The 21,571-nt window shown below is 38.7% G+C and overlaps 2 protein-coding genes across 7 annotated transcripts in view; one reads left to right on the top strand and one right to left on the bottom strand.

Annotated features, from left to right (window-relative positions):
- Window positions 1–3,250, top strand: part of CPM (carboxypeptidase M) — a 28,273-nt gene extending 25,023 nt beyond the window's left edge. Inside the window, exons 8-9 of one of the 3 annotated variants that reach the window (XM_007423398.4) lie at window positions 1,268–1,416; window positions 2,880–3,250. In XM_007423398.4, coding sequence (XP_007423460.2) covers window positions 1,268–1,416; window positions 2,880–3,101 — 371 coding nt within the window. In that variant the 3' untranslated portion in view covers window positions 3,102–3,250. The remainder of the gene's footprint in view (window positions 1–1,267; window positions 1,417–2,879) is intronic. The other 2 variants (XM_088141811.1, XM_088141809.1) reach the window with 2 other exon arrangements.
- A 2,647-nt stretch (window positions 3,251–5,897) lies between these two features.
- MDM2 (MDM2 proto-oncogene) lies at window positions 5,898–18,012 on the bottom strand. Of its 4 annotated transcripts, none has more exons than XM_025163527.2 (11): window positions 17,863–18,012; window positions 17,311–17,401; window positions 15,779–15,853; window positions 14,941–15,074; window positions 11,977–12,026; window positions 11,559–11,626; window positions 11,420–11,477; window positions 10,586–10,740; window positions 8,919–9,068; window positions 7,807–7,884; window positions 5,898–7,430 (listed from the first exon to the last, which is right to left on the bottom strand). In XM_025163527.2, exons 2-11 carry the CDS (start codon window positions 17,392–17,394, stop codon window positions 6,882–6,884), a joined length of 1,401 nt encoding a protein of 466 aa, XP_025019295.1. In that variant the 5' UTR covers window positions 17,395–17,401; window positions 17,863–18,012; the 3' UTR covers window positions 5,898–6,881. The 4 variants fall into 4 exon arrangements, with proteins under 4 accessions (XP_025019295.1, XP_025019297.1, XP_007423461.1 ...); XM_025163529.2 differs by having other exon boundaries at window positions 17,311–17,398; XM_007423399.4 differs by lacking the exon at window positions 17,863–18,012 and adding an exon at window positions 17,490–17,841.
- Between the last annotated feature and the right edge of the window lie 3,559 nt (window positions 18,013–21,571).

The raw sequence follows: 21,571 nt of genomic DNA, 5'->3' as shown, positions 1-21,571 counted from the left end.
CTCCTTTGGATCCCAAGGAGAACAATAATTCAGTACTAGATGAAGCAAAACCAGATCACTTATCTGAAGTCATCAATCTCTAATACCAATAGTAGAGAATAAATCAGGGTTGATCTGTTGGGTCTTGGTGTTCTCTGAGCTTGGCTGTTTTCCTGCAGACGTTTTGTTACCCGGCTAGGAATGAAGAAAGGAGCCACACGTCAACCAAGACTGGCAGGGCAAGCTACTATATGTAAACAACCAGCAAATCTCACTCTTCCATGCACTGATGATGTTACCTAGCTTAGTAATGAAATGTATGCAGAAAAACAGCCAAGTTCAGAGAACACTAAGAATGCAACAAGATCTGATAAATGGAAATAATAAATTGAAAAAGAAGCTGACAGAAGATAAAGTGACTGATAATATCACTGTCAACATAAACATGATCATATAAGAACTCAAAAAAACAGTTACTTACAAACCATCCTGGTAAAATCTAATCTAATCCATCTAATCACAACGAGTCAGAATTGTATATTTACAATTACAAATTATACACATATGAACATATAGTATGTTTGTTTTTCAGTAAGTACATTGATGTTGTCTACTCATTATTATTCATTCTATATGCTCACTTAATTTTAATCTATATATGCTAGATAATGATACAGATACAATGCCCCTTCCAAAATGTCCTTTCCAGGGAAAGACTGTTTATTTATTTGTCAAATCATTCATTCATTCATGTTTTTTTCCCACCAGTCAGGAGTCTCTCAGTGGGTCACAATCATCATAATAAAGACATCTACAGTACAATTACAAACTACATAACAATAAAAACTAAGTAGTCTCCTAAAATTAAGCCACATATAGTCATAAAACCCAAAAGCAATAAAAATAGATGGCAACATTTATTGTATTAATCAAAGGCTCTCTTAAACAATCCTGTTTTTAATAATTTTCCTGAAGCCTAACAAGATGCTGATGAGATTTCAGAGGCAGGGAGTTCAATAAATTAGCACCACCACAGAGAAACAACATAACATCTGTAGTAACTCTGCGATACTTTGGAACATATCCTTGGGTGTTACTTACTGATGGTTTGATCTACACTAGGCTAGTTCTATTGTGCAACTACAGCCAAGAAATTCCAACTTGCCCTTTAGTCCCAGTTGTGTCTGTAAAGAGTCACCACTGGGTTGTGATCGCCTGTAGCAAAGGAAATTCTCAGTTACAGGCTGAAAAGTAAAGAAAAACATTACCCCCTCTTCTTTCCTCACAGGTGTAAAAGGCCGTGTTTTGAATAAAAAGAAAGAACCCATTGCAAATGTGATAGTGGAAGTTCAAGGAAGAAGGCATATATGTCCTTATAAAACCAATAAGAATGGAGAATATTATCTTCTCCTCCTGCCAGGGGTCTACATTCTTAATGTAAGTACAGGTAGTCCTTGAGTTACAACACCAATTGGGACCAAAATTTCTGTTGCTAAGTGATGCGGTCATAAAGCATGATGTTACATGACAATCCCTGCAGTTCCCATTGCTGTCTAAGCAAGGATTGTGGGTCATTAAGTGAGCTCCTCCTCACAACTTCCTGCTGGCTTTCAACAACCAAAGTCAGTGGGAAGCTGGCAGGAAGTTGGAAGTCCCAGGTGGCTTGCAAGCAGGCCAGCAAGCAGTAAGTGGCTGCTGCTGGGTGGGGAGGGAACAAGCGTGTGTGTGGATGGCTGGGGAGGTGTGGTGCGAGCATGATGGGGCTTCTGGTGGCTGCTGCCAGGTTGGGGAGGGGGTGTGAGGGTGCACGAGTGGGTAGGGAGGGTGTACAAGGGTATGTGGGTGTCTGGGGAGGCACAGTGCAAGCACAGCAAGGCTCAGGAAGGGTGCACGGGTGTGTGTGGGTGATGGGGAAGTGCAGCATGAACACAGTGGGCCTTTGGATAGCTGCTGCCTAGTGGGAGACGGTGTGCGAGTGGCCAGGGAGGGTGCGCGAGTGACCAAGGAGGGTGCACGAGTGGCCAGGGAGGCACTATGCAAGCACAGTAAAGGTTGGGGAGGATGCACGAGGGTGCACAGGTGGCAGGGGAGCAGGACGCAAGTGTAGCAGGGCTTGGGGTGGTTGCTGCCAGGTGGGAGAGAGTGAGCGAGGGTGCCTGAGTGGCTGGGGAAGGTCCCTGGATGGCTGGGAAGGTGTGGTACAAGCTCAGCAAGGCTTGGGAAGTGTGCGTGAGGGTGTGCAAGTGGCCAGGGAGAATGTGTGGGTGGCCAGCCAGGTGCAGAGTGAGTGCAAAAGGGCTGGGGCAGGGTGCGCAGGTGAGGGAGATTTACCTGAGCAACTTGTGACCTTCCCTTCCGGCTTCCCCATTGACTTTGCCAGCAGGGAAGGTTATAAATCACGATCATGTAACTGTGGGATGCTGCAACTGTCATAAGTGCGAGCCAGTTGCCAAGCACCCAGATCGCGATCATGTGACCGCAGGGGTGCTGGGACAGCCAGAACTTTGAGGACAGGTTGTAACCACCACTTGTTCAGTGCCATCATAACTTTGAACAGTCACTGAATGAATGGTCACTAATCAAGGAATACCTGTACTCTTATCCAGCTTTGTGAACTATTGTTATTACAGATGGCCAAGTTATAGAAAATACTTTTGTGTACACATGCACAAATGCTTGACTAGTTTTTCCTTCTGGTCCCAGTCCCTTGAAATGTATTAGTTAATCTGAGGGATTTGGAGTAATTTGTGTTTCAGATTTATGACAGGGTATGAAATGAGCATTCTGCACATGGAGCAAAGATTCACATTAATATTATTGGACTTCTTATATTCAAGTTCCACTCTGAAAATAAAAGTAGTAAATGTCTTCATACTGACAGACTGAAAATTGTTTTTCAGGCAACTCTTCCTGGATTTATGTCATTACAACAGGAAGTGGTTTTGCCAAATGGTGTAGAAAAATTCAGCGCCTATGAATATGACTTCATTTTCTCCCAGGAGCCGACCAGTACAAAGCCTATTTCATGCCCATTGAAACCACTTTATTCAAACAGTGATAGTAAATTTACCATTACAGTGCTTAGTATTAACTTTCTAATTTTTGTATACGTAGTCAGATGAAACCTTGTATTTCTATGTTTGCTGTTTGACAACAGGTGTATGTACTTGACTATAGAAGACTTTATACTGTACTGAGATAATATTCTGTGATAATAAAGCCTTTGAATGTAACACTGCATTCTGTTTTAACCTTTGGGGGTAGAGAAATAATTGTGCACTCAGGTCAAAGTGGTAAAATTATTAATTTACTGTTAATTTAATGAAACATCCCCTTTGCCCTTCACTTAAAATAGCATTACTGGCACAACTGGCTTTTAGGGGTAAAAGCGAGAAGACAGAGGAGACCAATGGCATGTTCTACCTGGTCAGTTTTTTCTCAAGGAAAGCAAATGAATGTAACCACTGCTTGAAGAAATTTCACTTTTTCCACTCCTCCAGGGCATCTGTATACACACAGAACCTACTTTTACCAAGCTGAGCCAATGAGATTATTTTATTAATACACTACCTATTAAGCATCTATAACAATGCTATTGGATTTGGTGCTGTATAATAAAGCACAATCCATTGCTTTTATACTTTTCATCGTCTTTCCTTGAGTCACATTTTAGAACTCTGAAGTCAAGAGAACTCTAAATTAAGGAAATGATGAGCTGTTTTTACATTCCAGGTAGAGAAAAAAAGGGCAGTATCGATGCAGGCAGTTTGGGCCCTGCATTTGTGCAAATGGGGAAACACAATTTCTTTTTATGTTTATATATATTTTATGTGTGTGCATGCGTGTATGTGTGTATATGTATATGTATATGTATGCATGCATGTATGTATGTATGTATGTATGTATATGTATGCCTGCTCACAGTCACACTAGACTGGATTACTGCAATTACTGGGGCTGCCCTTGAAGAATATTTAGAAGCTTCAGCTGGTGCAGAATGTGGCAGCCCAGGCAGTTAATGGCTCCAGTTATTCTGCACGCGTGACACCACTGCTCCGTGAGCTGCATTGGCTATCAGTTTGCTTCTGGGTGCAATTCAAGGTGATGGTAGTCACCTTTAAAGCCCTTCATGGCTTAGGATCAGGTTACCTCCAGGACCGTTTTTTCCTGCTTGTTTCTACCCGTCCTACCCATTCCAGCAGGAGGGGTATGCTCCAGGTCCTGTCGGCTCTCAGTTGGCAGGGCTCAGGAGGAGAGTCTTTTCTGCTGTGGCACCCAACCTCTGGAACATCATCCCTCCTGGGGTCATATTGACCCCAACCTTGCTGGCCTTCCGTAAGACCTTGAAAATTGGTTTTGCGCCTGAGCCTGGGCCCTGGGTGTGTGTCAGAGCCCATCTCCTGGCTGTGTTAATGGTTGTTTTATGATTCTGGCTATGGGTTTTATATTTTATATTTTTATTTAGTTTTTATCTATCTCTATTGTAAGCCACCCTGAGTCACATGTGAGATGGGCAGCAATGTAACTCAATTATATAAATAAATAAATAAATTTTTTTGGTGCCTTTCCTTTGAGCCAGTGTTGACTCCTGGTGACTGCCTGGATAAGTCCGTGCAGTTTTCTTGGCAAGATTTCAGAAGTGGTTTGCCATTGCCTGCTTCCTAAGGCTGAGAATGACTGGTCCAAGGTCACCCAGGTGGCTTTGTGCCTAAGGCAGGACTAGAACTCAAGTCTCCGGGTTTCTAGCCTGATGCCTTAACCACTACACCAAACTGGCTCCACAAACTGGCTCTTATTTGATATAAAATCCACCTAGTTCAATGAAATCTTCCATCTATCTATCTACTGCTTCCCTACAAGTTACTGGGAAGATAGAGAGAACCTGAACCCAAAATCTTTATTTGATGAAGGAAATTGCTTTCACAAACTGCTCTTCAGTGCCATTGGCTGTAAATAAACTTTCCAAATGTACCCACAGGATGTCAGCTATGGATAAACACAGTACCAGGGCTTTGTGAAAATAAATATATTTAATATTCAGTTAGCAAAACGGGCTCACTATGAAGAAATATGGGAGTCTATTAGATGTTTTTAAACCTTCTCTATGAAAAGCAGCAGCCCTGTTTTGGTTCAAAGGCACTTCAGGTCCAAGCAGATCAATGGACAAGCTTTCTGATGGACTGATGCCAAAGGCAGCAATTCAGTCCTGATTCCTGATAAGTACTGGTCTGTGATGCTCAAGAACAGACTACGGTATCCTGTTGTATTGGACAAGTAATATCCTTTCACAGACAATCAGAAAATCCTATCTGCATGGAAAATTTGCATGACCAGTATTTGTTATAGCTGGTGGATGATTCATTTGTATCTCTATTTTCAGAGGGAGAAAGGGAAGAAGTGATACTGTTAATTCCTGGTCTCCATTTGCAGACATCTTTATATTACATTGGGCCTTCACTTATTTGTTATAGCCTGCTTTTCCTCTAGGAGCTCAAGGCAATGTACATGACACTCCTTCCACTCCCAACAACCTTGTAAAGTAAGTCAAGCTGAGAATGTGATTAGCCGAAAGTCACCCAATGAACTGCAGTGATTCTGAGTGGACTTCAACTCAATCCTAGTCCAACAACCTAACCATACCCTCCAAAAGTATAATCCTGCCAAATAGCCCAAGAAATACAACATATTAACAGAGGCTCTTCTTTGCCAGATCCCATTTTAGAAAACTATCATGGTTGTTAAATAAATTGATCACCACCTACAATCTTTAGGTTGCAGGAGCCAACCCTAAACATTGCTGCCCCTCCCTACTACCAAAGGAAAACTGGAAACCAATAACCTATTGCTACTGTCAACTGAGGAAGTATAAAAGGAGAATAAAATACAAATGGTTCAATGGTCTGATTAAAATATGGAAGGTAAGCAAAGGCAAAGATGGACTGCCTGTTGGTAAAATTTATTGGTAAATGATAATTTGCAATTCATATATGGTACAATATTATTTGCTCACTGTGAATGTATTACTGTAATGGACAAGTGCTTAGAATGCTAAATCTTATTTCAGTGGCTTTTAGAATTACAGTTCGTTTAAAAACCCTTTTAACAAAATTCTTTCCCATAGTATTTGATCACAGCACAAATTTAAGTAGACCTTTATAATTTCACCACCAGATATGGTAACCATGGCCTAAAGAACACAATTTGAGTAGGCCTCCAAAACTTCACTATGTTCACTCTGATAAAGGTGTAGAGATTCCATGCTGGGGATCTTCAGACATTAGGAACAGGTCGTAAACTAGTCCTTGCCCAGGCCCAAAACAATTGTCTGCTTCTTGTTTGAATCAGGGTTAAGGGATCTGTCAGCACTAGTTTTTAACACTAATCAAGTTTCTTCACATCAGCTTTAAGCTCATTTTTGAGACAATCTTTGCTTATTAGCCAATAACTAGTGAGGTACAATGAAAATATTATAGACAAAAGGAAACCTGGAAAATACTTAGGACTGCTTAATCATTGTTAAGCAACTCCCATTATATCAGGAGTGTCTGAAAGGGGTAACTTGAAGCTCTACATCACACATAGTTTTTCCTATAACATTTTGGATCAGCATAGATAAGTAAATCAGCAGTTTTCAGTTTTAGAATATATACTCTTTTTCTGTGGTCCCTAGGATATTTAAAAGAATAAATTCTAAATATCACTCTTTGCACATCATTATGTATACACATGCTTACTGTTTGGGTAAAATTCAAAAAAAAATTAGACAATGTTATGATCACACTATCAATTGTAGTGCAATGTTTAAAAGTTTCGATCTTTTGGAAGATAAACATGTTTACGTAAACATTCAAACTGCATTCTGTGTAATTCTACATATAGGAACAGTTCTGTTTGTACTGCAGCTAGCAAAAATAAGTTAGCAATATCACCTCAATTGGCTGCCTACAGACTGGACAAGGCTTGTTCCTTTTCTTCAATTTTTTTGCACATATGAAACATGACATTAGATGTCCTGTCCTTCCATGTACTATGCAACCATTTTTAGGTCGTGTTTGGCATATGACACAAGGCTCTACACTGGAAACAGGCTGTCCAGGTTCCAGTCTTTCTTCTTTGTCGTCAGTGTCTTCTTTCTCGGATTCTTTATAGTCTTCTTGGCTACTGCAATGCACACTGCTAGATGTAGATGGCTGGGAATATATACTTTCCTGAGATTCAGGGCTTTGTTCTGCATCTTCTTCTTCCTTATCCTCATTTATTTTTCCTTTCTTACAGTCAGGAACATCAAAGCCCTCCTCAGGATCTAATGGTGGGGTATTTAGAAGTTTGCTCTTCTCGAATATCTCAGTCTTTTTGTCAGGGAGCCAATCCTTCCGAAGAGTCCAGCATCTTGGGCAATGAGATGGAAGAGGCGGGTTCATTTCATTGCACTTTGAGCATTTCCAATAATCCTTTGAAGAATTAGACAGAAATAATTTATTTTAATGAAAAAGCTTTATCAAAATAAAAGATCAACTATGAAGTTCTTTATGCACATGGTGGGCTGTAAGAAGTTCCTAAAAGGGGCCATACTTCTAAGACAAACTTATAAACTACCCCTCTGATTACTGCAATCCTTACGATTTGGTGATATATCCAATTCTCATTTTGTTACATTAATGTAACCACACTGGTTCTGTTATTTTGGAAATGATTCTCATTCCACATTTAATGGTTTGGGGAAAGGGTCTGATATATATTCCTTCCTAAGGTGCACTCTTATTATCCTACATATGACAAAATAATTTTCAAAAGCTGCAATTTGTCTCACACCAAGAATTTACTTACAGCTAGTGAAATTTCAGGGTCTCCATCAAATGAATCCATATCACTGTCTTCAGTCTGATATATAGTTACTTGATATACCTGATGAAAATGTTTTTAAAATTATTTTTAACTGAAATTCACACAAAATACATTTTTATAACTCTAGATTAGTTAATTTGTGAGGTTTTAGTTCTCTTCCATCAATGACAATCAATTTTGCAAACAATTATTTTGCTATCTGAGAAGAAAATACAAGTATTTCCCCATCCTAAGTCAAATTACTCAATATTAATGTTAGCAGAATAATTTTAACAATCAATAAAATCTTATTAGCAATTGTCCTTGGTGAACAAGAATGAGATAAGAAATATAACAGTTAACAGCCTTCTACTCTTTCAAAATATTTCCAAAATCGGCTGCCTACTGTACTAAACAATTATTTGTTTAAAAAAGTCATGGAGTCCTAGTTCAGAAAATTAAGACATTAACTAGGATATGAAAGACAAAATGTCTGGCTTCATACAATGTGCTAAACCACACCAAATAACTCACATCCTAACTTTGCATGAGTGAACCCAGCCTTTGTCTAAAGCTTTGGGGGAATAAGCAAACATGGATGTAAGATAGCTTCACAGGCACTACACAATCTTCTGTACGCTGTTTTTGCCACTATGTTATTTTTATATTTCCCAACTTCTTTTATTAATCTTCAAAGTTTCTAGGACTTGTCAATGCACAGCTCAATCAGACACCTTTGAAAAGGGGTCACGGACTAATGATATAACATTTTGCATTGAAAAGTCCTAGGCTTAACATCTGGATTCTATTTTCAAAATAGAATAATAGAATATACCTTTCAATGAGTAAATATTTTCTCCTAGTACCAAACTTTGGTTTATTACTTCATTTAGACTCCTTTTATATATCAAAAGGACCTACCTGAAGCTCTGATAACATTGAGGAACAAAGATAAGCAGAACCTCTGAAAGGTTCTGAATACTTTTTCACAGAAATGTACCTTTAGGTTTTGAGAAACTGGTAGCTGACTCGGTTGTGTCAACTTTTAAGTGTTTATATATGAAGTTACATTTCTCAAACAACATTCCACCTGATTTTGGTTTAAATATACATACTTCATCATCCTCATCTGTTAGCTCAAGCCCTTCTTCATTAGGACTATAATCTTCTGAGTAAATAGATTCAACTTCAAATTCTACACTGAATTGATCTGAAACCGAATCTTCATCTAACCAGTCTGAGTTTTCACTTAAACTGGCATGATCCTAGAGAGAGAGAGAGGGAGAGAATGTTTGTGATTCGAATAGTAATGAAATTTAAGAGCTGAGGTCCCTAAAATTATATGTATCTAATGCATATATGGGATGAAAAAAGAGCATCTGAAATAATGGAAACAAAACTGTGTCAATAGGGGACTAACTTCTAGTAAAATTCTAAGCAAGCAGTTAATTATATTTACTTTCCAATCAAAGTAGTTCCTACAGTGAAAAAATAAAATGTATATTGCTTGAATAGTAAGGGCATTGCTATGGGAAAGAAATATTTTTCTTTTTTTTAAAAAAGGCTACTTGCATAATTAAAACACTCATCTTTTTAAAGAAAGAACATTCTTGAACAGTTTCAAATGGCATGGATATGAACTGAACAGAATAAGAGAGAAATTGTGTTTAAGCAATAATGATTATACAGCATCAGCGGTCATACAGCATTAAAGAATTGTCCTACTCTGGTTCTATGTGGAACGTTTAGCATTTTAGCAGGTGTCACCTGCTGTACTTCACAAAACTCTAAAGAAATTGTTTTGCCAGCATTATAATAATATTTTCCTGTGTTAGTTTGCAGCTTGTACAACTTCTGATATTATGAATATTGCTGATTTACTATTGCATTATACAGATACTTTGTCAAACCATATTTTGTGGAAAATATAAAGCCAGAAATTCGATTACCCACCCTGCAAATTCATAATCATATTTTTAATAAAAGCTTCCTCTATTTTACAATATCTAATTTAACAGACCACCATCTTATTTAAGCAGAATATACAGCCATTATTTCACAAAATCTGTAATGTGATAGCATTTACAGAGAAAGGCTCTAGATGTATTAACATAAAAGTAGCTAAGAATATATTGCAATTAAAATTGGTCAAGCCCCTAAGAGAGAGTGCACAAATGGAAGCTGGAACAACGACGACCTAAGTTTCAATATATATATAATGGCTAGAGGTGGAGAAAACACAAAATCCTGAAATGTGCAACCCAGGCTGTTCACAAAAAGCTTCTCAGTAGTAATTCCGTCCTACAAATTATGTAAATTCATCCACAAAAAGAGAGTTCAAACTATGAAAACTACTAGTCACATCAAAATGACTGTCTTTTTGGAGTTGTATTCCTATGCAACAAAATTAGGGTTTGAATGTAAAAACATAATAAATATCAAAGGGGAAAATTTTCCTCTAATATCCAGTACATGAGAGCTAATTGTTTCAAGTACTTGCCTAAGACACCTTTCAGCTGCTCACTGCACGAAAAAAATTGCCCAGTGATTTATTGCCTTCAGAATACAGATGGTTAATTTAATACTCTCCTATTTTTGATGGAGAGGCCCTACAGATAACTAATTAGCATGTTACTGAGAAGCCATGGTTAGTTTTCTTCTTTTTGACATGTCAGGTTAGTGCCTACATGGTAGTATTTTCTCATACTATCTCTTACTTGCAGTGATACAGATTTAACGTAGAAAGCTTCTTGTTTAGAAATTCAGACTTGTATCTACTTACTGGACTTGGTGGAGAATCTATTGAACTGCTGCTGTTGCTTCGTTCACAATGTACTAAACACCATTTAAGACTTTCATCAAACGTAAGGGAAATACTGTCTGATTTGTGCCTTTTTCTTTGTCTTTCATAATTCATATCTTCTGAAACACTGTCTTCTGTTGGAAAAAATATCTCTTAAGCAAATTTCCAAATTTGTATAAGTAATCTCTGATTTTGTGTTAGAAAAGAGTTGAATGAAGAAACTCTGTTTGTTATGCAATTCCCAAACTTCACCCACAAAGTGTGGGTGATTGCTATGTCTTATTTCTATCACTAGGAGTACTGAATCTTCTTTCCATGGTCTGAAAGAAAATCACCAGGTACTACCTAAAATGTTAGCATAAAGTGTTAACAGCTCACTAAGGCATCTATTGACATCCCAATGTAAAAAAAATGTTACATATTTTCAGTGCAATTCCCAAATCATAATGGGAAATTGTTCATAGGACTGCTATCTTAAAAAGAAGCACTCCTAAATATTTTTATAATTAGATACTATTTTACAAAGATTTAAAAAAATTATCAAGCTTCCATTTGACAGTAGTCATGGTATAGCAGCGACTTTATAAAAGTTGTACTCTATCTCACTAAGTTTTTAACTAGATTTAAATTAAAATGCTTCTGTATTTTAGTGGTTTGCTTTTCATTAAAACAATTGGAACAGAATGAAGTAATCTGAACTATAGATATTAGAATGAATGATATCCTGGATACAGTAGAATAAGCAAAGCTGTCTGCATCCCACTTAACTATATCTCTTTAACATGCTGTATGAGACATGTTAGATTTATGTACCTGTTTCACTGTATGTTCTTCGGGAAGTAGTCGCTTCATTTGCTTCTTGTATTGTTTCCTGTTTAATAAAATATTAAGTAACTATTCCAGATTTACAACTGAAAGAGCAGAGATGAATATACCATGTAATATAAATTACCTTTAGAACGTTTCCATTTTCTACCTGGCACCTGGACTGATTCACAGCTGTGTTAACATTATTAGAGTCTTCAAAAGAAATACATATTGAAAGTCACCAAAGAGGGACGGCAGGCAGCTCAGATATACATTTAAAAAAGTAAACTAGTTAATAATTTGCAGTTGTATAAATATGAATTCCTTAAAATTCAGGAATATTGGGCACTGCAGTTAGAATAGCATTAAACAAACTTTCATATAAATTACATTTCAGGGCCTAATCTCTTTTCAAAAATTTAAGCATGCAATATCAGTGGATTTCTTATTTGCACTTTCAGAAAGAGCAAAGTAAATCTTATTGCTCAATTTAACTTTAAAAATTCTCAAAAGCCCTCTATCCATCAATTATAAGTGCAAGCTTATTAAAGCAATTAACTTACCTTGCTGGCTGGCTGTTACCAGGTGTTTGGAAATCATCGAATATAATTGCCTTTTAAAAGATAAAGCAAGATCTTAGCTTTAGATATAAAGAACAGTAAACAAAACAACGATGAAAAATGTTTGGATGTACTGAATTCAGGAGCTTCTGGGGAAGAAATGGTGAACTGAAAATGGCTCTGCTAAAAGCAAGTAGACTGGCTCTTCATAATTCCTCTCCAGACAAGGAAAGGATTGAGATTGCCCACAAGTGCTCCATATAGTTGCTCCTTAAGAGGAGACTGCGAGACAGTCGGCGCCTTTAAGGATCCTGGGTTTGCATACTTCATTTTCTAATTCCTTTGGAAATTGCTTATTAACTGCTTTTCAGCTATTAGGAACTTTTGGATCGACAAGTCTTACAGTACTGGGTGAGTTTCCTTCAATCCTTAGGAAAAGAAGTTTTAAATACAGGTTTAAGGACTTAATTTTTTTCATGGAATAAACAGCAAAAGGATGATTAAAACTTTGATTTTAGAAAGTTACAAATGGACTAAGGGTCCAGATAAATTTGAAATAAGATTTTGGAATTAATTATAGGAATCCTTCCTGTGGGAAAATACTTCTGTTTTGAATTCTTTAAAAAAAATGATAGGATAGAACTTTGAAGGTTGGACACTAGAGGGAACTAGAAGGAACTAAAGACTACAATTAAAGGAGGACACTTACATTTGACTTACTGATACAGAATGGAGCAAAATATTTTAACATTTGACATACTGAAGAATATTTTTGAACAACAGACCCAGAAGTTAATTTTAAGTGTGTCTGCCTCTATAGATAGATTTAAAAGATGTTTAAAAGATGTTATGGAAGAGGAACAAGTTTTACTGGACAAGACTGAGCCTGATTTGAAAGTGGATTTAAAAATGACAAGCTACAAGAATGATAGGGAAAAAGATACTACACTGGACATACAAAAGAAACTAGCTGATGTCTTAATTAAAAAGGATATACAAATAAACCAAGAGAATGACCTGGATGGATAATCTTTCTATATTGGTTTTACAAAAGAGGCTTGTTAAAGAAGAATTTTGTGGGAAGGGACAAAGAAAAAATGAAAAGAAATCAAGATTAGGACATTATTTGAAGGGAATAAAGATCAAGATTGTTAAAAGGAAAAGGAAGGAATATAAAGTTGGTTAAAGGTTAAAATAGATATGTTGTTATTTCTGGTAACCCTTAATGGACCTTAAGGTTTTAAAGGATTTGTTTATAGATAAGAGATGGGATATGGGAAGAAGAGATTATTTGTTGTATTTTAAAAGAAGGTTACTAAAATTGTTTATATTTGTGATGAAGGGGGAAGTAATTTCTTTATATACTTTTCTTTTTCTTTACTAAATTCTTATTTTTTCTTTTTCTATTTTTTCTATTTCCTTTTTCTTTTCTGCACTTTTTTTTTAGTTTGTATTAATTTTTTATCGTTATAGTTGTAATTTTTAATAAAATTACTATTAAAAAGGTTTGGATGCATTCAGAACTCTTTAACAGTTCTGTTCTGGTAAAGATTGACATCTTGAAGAAAATGATCATACTGTGGCTTTAACAGTAGCTTGCACACACAGGCAAGATATAAAATGTTTTTTTCCTTCCTTATTTAATGGAAAGAAAAATCTTCCCCTACTTCATTTTTAGTTATTAGGCTAACTTACTTTGTTTATTTCATATATACTTTGCCCTTCTGCTCTAGCAAACACTTAATACAGCTAACAAAATGTAAAATAAAAACAGAACATAAAAAGTATAAAAATACAAATTAAAAAGTAATAAAATATCAAGATTCTCTTAACAATTAAAAGCCCAGTGAAAGAGATGCATCTTTACAAATTACCTAAATATTGACACTAGAGCCAAACTTCCATAATGGGAGAGCAACAGAGGAAATGATTCTCTTCTGCATGCCGCAGCCTGGTCAGTAGGGGGCATATTCAAGAAGGGTCCTCTATCTTAACTGGATAGGCTTGTAATGGGCAGGTGGTCCCTATGTTAGGCTCTAAGTCATTCAGAAATCAGTACAGCTCTTTCAGTATAGGTATAGCCCTTTTTTATGCCTTTTGAGTCAGCCTTGACTCCAGGCAACTGCCTGGATAAGTCCCTGCAGCTTTCTTGGCAACATTTTTGGAAGTGGTTTGCCCTTGCTTTGTTCTTAGGGCTGACAGAAAGTGATTAGCCCAAAGTTGCCCAGCTGGCTTTGTGCCTAAAGTAGGACTAGAACTAAGCAGAATTGGAACTCAGTCTCCCTTTACTTTGATACCATTACTTATACCAATTAAGAGCCTAGCTGGCACATTTTAACAATCTGTCCACTTCTGAACCTGAAGTTAAATTTGTTGCAATAGCATAGTATTTTGTTGTTTTTCAAACCTGGATTCTAAATGGCCATACTAAAGCTTATTCTAGATCCAGATTGTTTAAAGTACTATAGTCAGTGTGATATAGTAGTTAAGGTGCTAGGTTAGCACTTGGAATCCAGATTCTAGTCTACCTTCAGCCTTGGCCCAAAGTCATCCAGGGTTTCCAAGGCTAAAAGATGACTAGAAGCTGGATCTTCAGTGCCAGCCCAGCACCTTAACCACTATATCACACTGGCTATAGTACTTTAAAAAATCTGGAACAGGAAGAAACTCTTCTCCCTCGCCTTCAATAATCTGTTGTGAGCTCTGAGAAGGATATAAATGCAATAAATAAATATTGCCAAAATCTGGATGCTTTTCTTGTAGATAGTATTTTCACATTACAGTATACTTATTACAGCTACTAAGGACAGACAATACAGAAATGTAAAAGATTATATTAGATTTTTACATAAAAAAACGAATTCACTATAAGCATACAATCTAAACTGACATTATGTCTGGCACATAAATTCATGTCAACAAAGCTATAGCACAGCATTTAAGACCAAGCTACAAGACTTTTTTTACCTGCGTTCTTTTATAGAAAAACTCTGTACTCCAAACAGATCGCCCAGAAGGTCATTTGCACAGTGGACAATATGCTGTTGCTTTTCATCATATAGACGTTTAGACATAATATATTGACCAATATAGAACAAAATCTACAACAGCAAACATTAAACAGTTTTATCACACAAGATTTAGAAAGTAGAATTTGTACTGTATTTACTACAGACTGATCACAGAATCATTACATCTATTAAACGGAAAGCTAGTTTCCAACACTGGATCACATCCCAGCACGGGCATGAAAATGAACCGAGGATATAGACATTATACAAATGTTTAAATTATAATACTATTATGGTGCCCTTCTGAAATTAGAAATATTCACTGAATATGGAAAATAAACCTTTGAAAACTGTTATGTTAGGAAAACAGAATATAGATCTTGCCTTTCCCCTCATACTTAAGGCTAAGATAAAATCATAACCCACCATCTCAGCTGTGCAGTATTTTTCACTCTTCAGTTATGCTACCGTACAGGTAGTCCCCAGTTTAAGAACAAGTTCCATTCCCAAGGTCTGTCCTTAAGTTAAATTTGTATGTAAGCCAGAAAAATATTATTGTATAATACTGTATAAGTAGTATTGTGTAACTAACTTGAACCATTGTGTATTTAACTCAAATCATGTATTTAACTCAAATTTTGCTACAATAGGCTCCATTCTTAACTATGGGATGTCTGTAACCTGGGCGTTCTTAACCCAGGGACTACCGGTAAGTCAGAACATTGTTCAGTGTATGAGAAATAAACACCTAATCCATTTTCACTTCCTACGTTGACTGCAATGAATGTATTTACCTCCTTCATGGTAAAAGTATCCTTTTCTGCACCAGCAAGCTGTAGAATTTTCAAAAGCAGTGGCTTGGGCTTAATCTGAAAATATAAATAAAAATGCAGTTTTTATTGTGTTCTTGTTCAAAACATGGGAAGTGTTTCAAAAACTAACCTAGCTCTAAAGTTTTTAATATGCCCAACAGTAGCAAATGTTTGTGAGATCAACTACAAAATGGTTCTCACAGTTGTATTTAAAAGCAGAAAGAAAAAAGCACAATTTCCTAGGGCACGTTTCTATTTAAAATCTTATATCCTGCTTTCTTACTATGAGATAGGCTGAAACTGGTTCTTCGCGTATTTTTATAAATTATGCACATAAGACAGCACAGTAACATAACCAAACTAAGTAACAGAACAGCATTAAACATGTGAAATGAAAAACATTCAAAGGCCTTGACAACCAACTGTATCTTATTCCAATGCCTAAATATGGAAATGGCTTGACAGATTCTACATGCGACTGCTTGAAAATACTTTGAATGCAGTTGATCACTGCAAACAGAATGGCTTCATATGTACACACTCCACATTATTTAAAAAATGACTGTATAGACATAAGTTCTAGGTTTCCCTTAGGCATGGAAGCTGTCTGTGTGACTTTCAGACAGCCACTCTTCAGCCCTGAACTGGGAAATTGAAAACAATCCTCTACCAACCCGCTGGTAGGTAGGTTTGCACAATATTCTTAAGCCCAAGCTAAATTACCTACTACAAAGTGGGTACCCACTCATAGTTAGCATCTTCAGCCTTGAGCCTGTCTCCAAATGAGGATAAAATTGGTCTCTAAGTGATCTTCACTTTGCCTCAAAAATGTCTTACGGTCTCAAACGGAGTAATACCTAAATATTGCAATTCTATCCTACCAGTCTTTCAAACCTTTCAAACTGTTCAAGTGACAGGCACTACCCCCTTTGTGCCTGAGAAATTTATTCTGAGAAATCTGACAAGCCTGAAATTCCCACATTTTGTGGCTTTTCCACTCAGGCTTTGGGTCCATGTAAACAATCATCTCAGGCATAATTACACAGAAGTGAGCTCTTCCAGTCCAATGGAATTTATTCCCAACCAAATTAATATAAGCTAATATTAGATTTTTCTGAATTTCTAGACTAAAAGATTGCAAAGGATTATGAAGTGGGTCACAGTTCTCTAATTTTAAAAAGATCCTACTGGGAGCATTCCCGCATTGGCTAAATCAGCCTGTCATTTGCTGATCTGTGGATGTTGACAGAATCATGTCACTGAAGTTCCTAAACCATGGTTTAAAATTTAAAATGTGTGAACCACCTAACTTGCTTAACCATCTTTCTTCCCCAAAACATTTAAGGAACCCTTGTCCTAGCATGGTGTGCCGACACAGAGTGGCTTCTAACAGTAACAATCCGCCCTTGCCCCTCCACATAACGCTATCGGCATGGGCGCTCAACGCCGGATACTCGCGACCCCGGAAAATGCAATCGCTTCGAAAGCGCCTCGGCGTCGCCCCGCATACTGACCAGCGCTTCTTGATCCGAGCGGCCAATGGCAGATGTGCCAGCCGCGGGCTGGTCGGTCGCAGAAGCCATTTTAGTATTGCACATTTGCCTGCTAGGGAGGAAAGAAAAACCAAGTAAGCTGAGGCAGTGCATTAGGCGGCAGGAGAGCAAAACCCAAAGAAGCGCCTCGATCTCCTTACCCTGAGGGGATCCGCAGCTACGAGAGTCGCAACTCCAAGCGCCACGCAACTGCCCGCCCGTAACCTCGCAAGGGCCGAGTATAAATAGCGGCGCATGGGAGCGCGTTTACGGGCATGTTTGGGCTTCACTCCTCCAAAAAGAGCGGCCCGGCATGTCCGAGCATGACTCGAGAGAGACGCTGAGTCAACAACAGGGGAGGAGGGACGGGAACGGAGAGAAGCCGCGGCCCTTCGCCTTTTCCCAACGATCCCGCCACACTGGACGCGCCTTCCTGGGAACCTGGAAGAGAAATCCCTTTTCCCGCCCAACTCCCGGGCTGCTCCACTACCCGCGCCCTTGCGCCCGTCCCCCCTCGCCCGTCCCCATACGCGCCTTTTCCTCCGTTTAGCGAAAGCAAGCCGCTTCCTCCCGAAAGCGGAGGCCAAATTTCACGCCGCCGTCGCCATTTCGAACCGAGGCGTCAGGAACCGCTTCCTGGCTGTAGTCGCGCGAGCGGGCCTGCGTGGCGCCCCCAGCCGGGCCCGCTGACGCTCGCGCCGTCTTCCGACTTCCCCCAGGCGGGCGCGAGCGAGCGGCCTTGCACGGAGGGGGTGCCCTTTTGTTCAGGGGGCCTGTCCCGCGAAAAGGTTCGGTGTACATCTTTAAAAGAGATAAGGGTAGGGGATCATCTGCTGCTGCACACTTCCTACGCTGCACTGTATTCAGTGGGTTTAATTTTAAAGAATTGCTGAAGGTTTATAGCAAGACAGCCGTCCTATCCGCGTGTTTATTTTTTGCAGTAACTTCCATAGAACTCAGTTTGACTTCGGTTACTTTTGGGTCGACACACGCGAACATAACATCTGACGCATGTTTACTCAAAATCTCTTTTGCATAACCCGAAAGAGATATTTATATTGACATTGCTGTGATGGTCTAAATACACAACACGTGAAAGGGCAGCTTAAATATCAAACGGACATGCCCTGACATGTGCTGTAGTACCAATAGAAGAGAATATATGTAGCTCAGGGTTGAACTGTGGAGTCCTTGGGGTTCTCTCAGCATGGTTGTTTTCTTGTAAACGTTTTCATTACCTGGCTAGGTAACATCTTCAGTGCTAGAATGGAGTGGGGTTTGCTGTGTGCCTGTTGAAAGCAGCCATCAACATCTACACACTATTCAAAAGAGACATAAAAAGGAAAACAAAAGACCAGAACATGTCCTCACCAGCAGTCATCACTCAGATAAGCAGAGATTAACACCAAGATTATCACCAGATAATCAAGCAGTAAACAATAGGGAACTTCAAGGAACTACCAGAGGGGGAAAAACAAAACAAAACCCACACCCACACCAGCCCCACTCCATTCTAGAGCTGAAGATGTTACTTAGCCGGGTAATGAAACAAGAAAACAAGCTCAGAAAACCCCAAGGACTCCATGTGTGCTGTAGTACATTTATGGTTTTAACCTCACTCAGCCAATGGAAGATAAAGTCCAGCCTCCCTCTAGTGAAGCTCAGCTCCTATTGGCTACATAGATACAGGTGAAACTCGAAAAATTAGAATATCATGCAAATGTTCATTTATGTCAGTAAGGCAACTCAAAAGGTGAAACCAATATATGAGATAGACGCATTACATGCAAAGCGAGATATGTCAAGCCTTACTTTGGTATAATTGTGATGATTATGGCGTACAGCTTATGAAAACCCCAAATTCACAATCTCAGAAAATTAGAATAGTGTGAAAAGGTTCAATATTCTAGGCTCAAAGTGTCCCACTCTAATCAGCTAATGAATCCATAATACCTGCAAAGGGTTCCTGAGCCTTTAAATGGTCTCTCAGGCTGGTTCAGTAGGAATCACAAGCATGGGAAAGACTGCTGACCTGACAGTTGTACAGAAAACCATCATTGACACCCTCCATAAGGAGGGAAAGCCCCAAAAGGTAATTGCAAAAGAAATTGGATGTTCCCAAAGTGCTGTATCAAAGCACATCAATAGAAGGTTATGTAGAAGGGAAAAGTGTGGAAGAAAAAGGTACACAAGCAGCAGGGATGACTGCAGCCTGGAGAGGATTGTCAAGAAAAGGCCATTCAAAAGTGTTGGGGACTTTCACAAGGAGTGGACTGAGGCTGGAGTTAGTGCATCAAGAGCCACCACACACAGACGGATCCTGGACATGGGCTTCAAATGTCGTATTCCTCTTGTCAAGCCGCTCCTGAACAATAAACAACGCCAGAAGCGTCTTACCTGGGCTACAGAAAAAAAGAACTGGTCTGTTGCCCGGTGGTCCAAAGTCCTCTTTTCTGATGAGAGCAACTTTTGTATCTCATTTGGGAACCAAGGACCCAGAGTCTGGAGGAAGAATGGAGAGGCACACAATGCACGATGCTTGAAGTCCAGTGTGAAGTTTCCACAGTCTGTGTTGATTTGGGGAGCCATGTCATCTACTGGTGTTGGTCCACTGTGCTTCATTAAGTCCAGGGTCAACCCAGCCGTCTACCAGGAGACTTTGGAGCACTTCATGCTTCCTTCCGCAGACGAGCTTTATGGGGATGCTGACTTCATTTTCCAGCAGGACTTGGCACCTGCCCACACTGCCAAAAGTACCAAAACCTGGTTCAATGACCATGGGATTACTGTGCTTGATTGGCCAGCAAACTCGCCTGACCTGAACCCCATAGAGAATCTATGGGGCATTGCCAAGAGAAAGATGAGGGACATGAGACCGAACAATGCAGCGGAGCTGAAGGCCGCTATTGAAGCATCCTGGTCTTCCATAACACCTCAGCAGTGCCACAGGCTGATAGCATCCATGCCACGCCGCATTGCGGCAGTCATTGCTGCAAAAGGGGCCCAAACCAAGTACTGAGTACATATGCATGCTTATACTTTGCAGAGGTCTGATATTGTTCTATTTCCAATCCTTGTGTTATTGATGTCATGTAATATTCTAATTTTCTGAGATTGTGAATTTGGGGTTTTCATAAGCTGTACGCCATAATCATCACAATTATACCAAAGTAAGGCTTGACATATCTCACTTTGCATGTAATGCGTCTATCTCATATATTGATTTCACCTTTTGAGTTGCCTTACTGACATAAATGAACATTTGCACGATATTCTAATTTTTCGAGTTTCACCTGTATATCCTTGCTGTTTATTATTACCCATAGGGTAATGGTTTTCCATTACCATCTTCCTCATCTAGTTTGCAGCCCTGAGAATTCCTGGTGGTCTCTCATCCAGGTTGAAGTCCACCCTCAACCACAGCAGTTCACTGGATGACTTAGGGGCTGTCATTCTCTCAGCTCTACCTACTTCACTGGGATGTTGTTGTGGAGAACAACGAGAGGAAGGAGTGCTGTGTATGTTGCCTTGAGCATCTCAGCAAAAGGGAAATTCGTCTGGGGCGATGACACCACTAAACAGTGGACACTTTTGCACTTTTCATGCTATTGCAGCTTACATTTGTCTTCTCAAATAGGCAGCGACACTTACTCTTTCTATGTGATCTTGAACCTTTCAGTAGTGAAATACGGTCATACAAAGGAGAAATACAATTTTATCCTTGATATGTTGGAACTGTATTCTTTAGGTATGTGCCAGTGTTTCTTAAAGTGTGGTCTGGAGACCCCTGGGATTCCCCAAGACCCTTCTCAGGGGTTTATGAAATCAAAACTATTTGCCAGATATTCAAGATATTTGCAAAAATTCATAGCGTCACTCTTCTCATTATTATTATTTCTTTGTGAAAAAATACAGGATTTTTTTTTAATGAAAAAATATTTATGTTAATATCTAATGAGTTTAAGGTTATTTTTACATGATTCAATAAGTAAATATTCTACGAATGCATCAATTTTAGTTTTTAATAACTAAATAACAAAGAATTCATACAAACAAAAGCTCTTTTGGGGTCCTCCATAATTTTTAAAAGTGGGAAGGGGTCCTGAGAGCAAAAGTTTAAGAAGCACTGGTATACACCATCTAACTTTCACTCTGATTAGGCTTCTGTGGACTACATATAATATAAGGGCAAGCAGCATTTCTGTAATTGCAAATCCTGAGAAATGGCCTTAATATGGGCATT

The sequence above is a fragment of the Python bivittatus genome, unplaced genomic scaffold (assembly GCF_059951505.1).
Source record: "Python bivittatus isolate LINGU-HERP-01145 unplaced genomic scaffold, Pbiv_v1 ctg000330_np1212, whole genome shotgun sequence".
Taxonomy (NCBI): domain Eukaryota; kingdom Metazoa; phylum Chordata; class Lepidosauria; order Squamata; family Pythonidae; genus Python; species Python bivittatus.
Note: the sequence above shows the minus strand (reverse complement) of the source record. Positions and strands in the feature narration are given on the sequence as shown.